The 6,000-nt window shown below is 42.8% G+C and overlaps 1 protein-coding gene across 5 annotated transcripts in view; it reads right to left on the reverse strand.

Annotated features, from left to right (window-relative positions):
- Window positions 1–5,747, reverse strand: part of HSF2 (heat shock transcription factor 2) — a 37,659-nt gene extending 31,912 nt beyond the window's left edge. For 3 of the 5 annotated variants that reach the window (XM_036088590.2, XM_036088582.2, XM_078054791.1), the window contains exon 1: window positions 5,554–5,747. In XM_036088590.2, the coding sequence (XP_035944483.1) occupies window positions 5,554–5,646 (93 nt within the window). In that variant the 5' untranslated portion in view covers window positions 5,647–5,747. The remainder of the gene's footprint in view (window positions 1–5,553) is intronic. The other 2 variants (XM_036088576.2, XM_036088567.2) reach the window with 1 other exon arrangement.
- Between the last annotated feature and the right edge of the window lie 253 nt (window positions 5,748–6,000).

Genomic DNA, 6,000 nt, shown 5'->3' on the forward strand with positions numbered 1-6,000 from the left:
ACACCATCTGCTCCTGCCTACTCTGACCTCAATCTTACATTCTCCAGATACTCTAACCACATGGGCCTTCCCCAATCACATGAACATGCCATGTTCAAGGCCTTTACATTTGCCATTCCCCTTTGCCTGGCCCATCCTTTCAAATTGTTCAGATCTCTGCTCAAACATCTCCTCAGAGAGGCTTTCCTTTCACTCTACCTAAAATACCCACAAATCCCAGTCATTTTATGTGCTAGTTTATCAATTTATTGCTCCAAATTCATTCCTCATTGTCTGCTTTGCAAATATAGAGCTGGGTCCCTTAAATATCTTTTTCTAGATGGCATGGTGATAAGCTTTGTCAACAGAAGACACTAGAGAGATATTACAAGAGAAGGGGGTTCTCCTTCCTATTTCCTGGTTCTTTAACAATGGCCAGGTTCCTGCAGTGCAGGCAGGTTCTCCAGCACGCACCTAGCTCTTGCAGTACAGAAGGTCAGCAGCGCAAGGCCAACATTCTCTCTCCCTTTGGAGGTTTCAAATCAGAGTGGTTTCAAATCAGAGTATATCTGACAAGACATGTCCCCATGAACAACTATCAAGGGTGCTCTAGAACAAGGGCTGATAAACCTTTTCTTAAGGCATTAGATAGTAAATACTTCGGGCTTGCAGATCATAAGGTCATAATACTGCCATTGTAGCAAGAAAGCAGTTATAAACAATATGTAAATAGATTGCGCATAGTTATGTTCCAATTAAACTTCATTTACAGAACAGATGACTGGCCCATGGGCCATGGTTTGCCAATCCCTGCCTTAGAAGGTATATTTCTCCACAAGCTCTGAAGGATGAACTTCCGTAAGTTCCACCAGTGTGGCACCAGTGCCTTCTTTGCCATTAAGTGAGATGTGATCATACTTTTTATAACTGCCAGTCGTATCTATATTCTTTAGAGTTTTTACTCCAATCCCCGATATAGTAATTCTACTAAACTTTCCTTGTTTAAATGTTTAAAAACAGTTCTTTCCTTCTTTTACACTATGTGACATCTGTCTCCTAATTGGACCCTGATCTCTCTCTTTACCCTGCTTTATTTTCTTTATGGTACTAACCACTAACTGAAATTATATTATCTGTGTTTGCTTACTTTTTAATTACCAGTGTCCTCCTCTAGAATATAAGCTCTATGAAGCCACTCTGTTCACTACTGAATGAATTCCTAGTACCTAGGACACAACATATTCATGATAAATACCTGTGAGTGATCAAATAAATGAACTGTTGGCCACAGTGGACCAAAATATCTTTTTAGAAGTTCAACTCTTGAATTATATCAAATGAAATGATGAATGCCCCTTGCTTATATCTGCACGTGCTCTCCCTCTCATACAACCCCCATTCGCTCATATTCTGTGTCTCTGCTTATAGTATTCCTTCAGTCTCCACTCTAAAATTAGTAGATAACCTCTGAGTGCAAAAATTCCACCTTACTGCCATTTAAACCTGTGAGGCTCAAGCAATACAATACAGAACTCTCCCAACACATTCCACAAGGAGCAGAAAGCCACTACTGAGTGAGGTGGGAGAGATGGGTAGCTTCTTTTTAGGTTTTACCCATAAAGGTTGGCAAGCTTCCAAATAATAACAGTTGTTACTGCTTGAACTGGTAGTAAGTTAAAAACATCCAAAATAATCTTACTAATAATTTTTCAGTCCCATTACTTTAAAATATTTTTCATAATAGAAATTTGTAACTTTTTTTAAAACAGTCCATAACTTCTTCATGTTCACCAATCATTCCTTCTGAGTCTCTCATTCTCTCTTATGTATACAAATAAAAAATACTAGTCGTCAATGATCTTTCAACATTTCTGTAGGCTCATCTAAGGTGGATTTTACTCCTATTCTGCCACAGCTGTGGCTTGTTTTTACTTGAGAATAGTGTAATAATGCAATGGTTGCTGGAAAGTTCAAAATGATACCCAAATACCAAGTTCTGGATGCTCAAATTCATCCAAAATAGCTAGAAAGCACTAGACCAATACTGGTTTTGCTCCATTTCCTTCCTATTTCCTGATTTGTCTCTGCTGATTTCAGAGGGATGGAGAAATAGAAAATGTCAAAGGGCATAAAAAGGTGGACCAGATAGGTATAAGGTCTTTTTTTTTTTTTTAAGATTTTATATATTTATTTGTCCCAGAGAGAGAGAACATGGGCAGGGGGAGCGGGCAGCAGAGGGAGAAGCAGGCTCCCCGCTGAGCAAGGAGCCTGATGTGGGACTCAATCCCAGGACCCTGGGATCATGACCTGAGCCAAAGGCAGCTGCTTAACCGACTGAACCACCCAGGCATCCCCCTTTTTTTTTTAAGTAGGCCCCACGCCCAGGATGGAGTTCAGTGTGCAGCTTGAACTCACAACCCTAAGATGAAGACCTGAACTGAGATCAAGAGTTGGACGCTTAACCGACTGAGCCACCCAGGCAGCCAGGGTATGAGGTCTTTAGTGGAAATCATTTCTTGGTCTTCTCAAACAATCTGAAGAACAGAGACAAAGGTAATAACACTAACAAAACAATGACCTCCAGTTCTTTCCTGCTTTTGTAACTACTTAACTTCAACATACACTATCAAATTTCAGTTAACAGTAAAGGCTGTTCCTCACTATCAATGGCAAGAACTTCCAACTTCCACAACCTCTTGTCCCTGAATATCAGGTTTCTGCAGTTGCTTCCAAGTTAAACCGGTACCTTCTGTTTAGGACTCGGTTACACTTAAAACAGCTTTAGGTAGTCCAACAGTATTATCTCTGTCCCTGATTCTGGCAATTGACTGCCTACCAGAGCCAAAGTAGCTATAGGAAATGTAAAAACAAAAAAGAAAGAAAAAGAAACTTTTCAGGGGAGAATATGGGAAAAAAATAAAATATGTACAAATGTTTTAAAGACACTCTGGATCTAAAGACATTTCTGTTGTTTGAATCAATAACATATTTAGTATAATTTTGATTGCTCAGAATATTACATTTCTATAATCATGAGAATGGGGGTGTTATTTCATTTTTCTTCATTTTTGTCATACTACAAGTTTCAAGAAAAACTAGTCATATAAGTAAGTCTTCAGGAATATTAAGCCAAGCTTTTCAAACTGCAGTTGGTTTTTTCCCCTTACCCTACACTCAAGCTAGAGGAGTAAATTATTTTCCACAAGTGAAAAAAAAAAATTGCATAAAGATTGCCTGGTTTCCAAAACATCTGCTGCTTCTAAAAGGTCTTAATATGATTTTCACTCAGATAGTATAAATGCTAAATTACCTCGACAGAAATTCAGCAAAATCTATTTGAAGGAAACCAGAAACAACCATAAATAGCAACTTCTAAAAGATGACAGTAACTTGCTTTGTTTTTTCCATTTAACATCATTGTTTATTTAGAGTTTTACCTTTCATTTCATTGTTAACACTGCTTTTGGAAAAATCTGTGGGAAAGTAATAAAGACTTCCTAAGCAACCAAGCTAAGCCCTAGACAACATTAATCCAGAATTGTTCACAGACTTGCAAAAGGGTAACATTTTGATATAACACTAAATATTGTACCATCCTATATTAAGTGAAGTGCTGATGAGGGAAGACTGATCTGGGAGGTCTGAAATTTACGTTAACATGAGTCCCACCTCCAATAAAGGCTAGCTTTTAATTATGGATAAGAAATCTAACCTAAGCCTCAAATCCTCATCTGTACAATGATGAGGCTGAAGTGGATTATCTCTAAGATTCTTTTCAGGCATAATTCTTTATCATTCCCACCATTTCCATTACATATTCTAAGAATTTCATTGATTCATCAGACATTTATTAAATACCTACTGTGTCCTTGGCACAGGCATGGTATCTGCCCTCAATGAAGTTATATTTCAACTGTCCCATTATGTAGTAGAAAATGAGTAAAACATAAGCTTAGACTTAATAATAGGATAAATAAGAATTATTTTTAAATGGCCATACAAGCCAAAAAGGTATGATAAAATCAGCTTGGGTGGGGGAGAGACTCTCAGTCCAATCTCTAATATGAATACAAGGCTGAGTAACAGCAGACTGTGCTGATCCATCCCTGTCAACTTTTAAGCCTTCTGACTGATGAAAAGCATGAGACATCTGTTTATTTTTAAGTGTATGCTGGCGGCTGGCTTCCTTATTTTCACTTTTCTTTGTACAACTGTACAGAATTCATCAAACGCTTAATACACACCATCCAGCTGATGATACTGACCTTCAAGAAAATTAAGTCCTAGGAGGGGTATAAAAAAATGAACAAATGACAGTAATATGAGAAAGAATATGGTGTTACAGTTGCCGAAACTTCATGTACTCAATACAGTGCTCCCTCTTTAAGATAAAAGTAAGTAAAACTGAGAGCTCCTACAATAGGAAAGGAAACGAAAAGAAAGGGAGAAAGAGAGGAGGTAACATTTACTCAGCACTTAACAGGTGCCAGGCACTGTGAGGGTAGTTTTCACTTACTCTTCTCCAGCCCTGTAAACAAGAAAATATCCCGAACAGATGATCATCTACAGTAAGAAAAATCCACCCCAATTCACAAAATGATTCCAACAGCCTGAGAGTGCATTTGAATGCAAATGCACTGTTTATGTAATAATCATTCTGCTTAGAATCTTAGTATTTGGAACTAGAGGAGTCTTGGATCACCCAGGCAACCCATTCATCCTAAGGACGATGAAACTCAGGGGAGACAAGATAAGGAGCTTGACTGAGGTCATCCCTGTTTAGTGGCAGAGTTGGGATCAAACCAATAATCAAGGCAACATATACCACTCTCCCAGCAACTGTTTAGTGAAATTTAGTGATTCATTTTAGCTTCTAAGTTACTGAACACCTATTAGAGCACTTTTATTAAAATAATCATAAAAATTCGTTTCTACAAATGGCTCAGCATTTCCAAAGAATGATGTACCATATTCTACATAAAATTTCGAAACCTATTGATAACCAGTAACCTGCGTTTACTGCGTTTGAACATTTGCCTATATTCCTGACTGTTCTCCTCATAAAGATTCAGGTGCAAAGCGGAGTGTATTTTTTAGAGAGAATCAGGTCGCTGAGGTAAAGGTTTCCCAGACAAACCCCCGCGCCCAGGGCTGCCTATGCACTCAGCGATTCGTAAGCCGCGAGCCCGGAGGGAGGACGAAGAATGAGTGTGCAGTAACGTGGCTCCCCGTGCCCTCGGCTCGTCGGCCGCCTTCGTCCTGCCGGGCCGGTTCCGAACGCCGATGGGGCCGGACCGTTACGGGGCCTCCCGGGCCGCGGGGCCCGGTGCGGACCGCCCCTCCCCCACCGCGGCCTGAGCTAGCGGCGCTGGCCGGGACCCCCGCGGCTCCCCGCGCGAACAATACAAGGAGTCCCTAGCGAGCCTGAACGCCGGGGCCCGCGCCACCCCGCCACCCCGCGCCGCGGGCCTCGCAGAAGGCACTGAATCGCAGGCCGCGAGAGACAACCCCACGGGAGGGAGAGAGAAGGCGGTTAGTCAGGGGGTTCGGAGGCCGCCGTGCCCTCACCCGTACCTGGCTCCAGGTGATGAACTCGTTAGTGTGGGTTTCCTCCACAAGCGTCCACAGCTTGCTGAGGAAAGCCGGCACGTTCGAACTCTGCTTCATTGTTAACGAGACGCAGGGATTCCAAATTCTACACCCGAACACGGCGGCGGCGGTAGCGGCGGCGGTGGCGGCGGCGGCGGCGGCAGCTGCTGCTCCGGGAGAACGCCCACAACGCAGGCGCAGCAGCAATCGGGCCCCGCCCCCCCAGCCTCGCCGAGCGCGCAGCGAGGCGGGGTGGACCGGCGGCCGCACGTGATGGACAAGTCTCGGCGTTCGGCCCGTGCGCGCTCGTCCCGCGCTGGTCCCGTTTCCGACCAATCCCAGGCGCGGACTGCACGACAAAGAGAAGCGATAGGATGCTGCGACGAGGTGGGGGTGGGAGCAAAGGGGGCGCTGCCTTCTCATTCGCCTTTT

The sequence above is a fragment of the Halichoerus grypus genome, chromosome 9, assembly GCF_964656455.1.
Source record: "Halichoerus grypus chromosome 9, mHalGry1.hap1.1, whole genome shotgun sequence".
Taxonomy (NCBI): Eukaryota; Metazoa; Chordata; class Mammalia; order Carnivora; family Phocidae; genus Halichoerus; species Halichoerus grypus.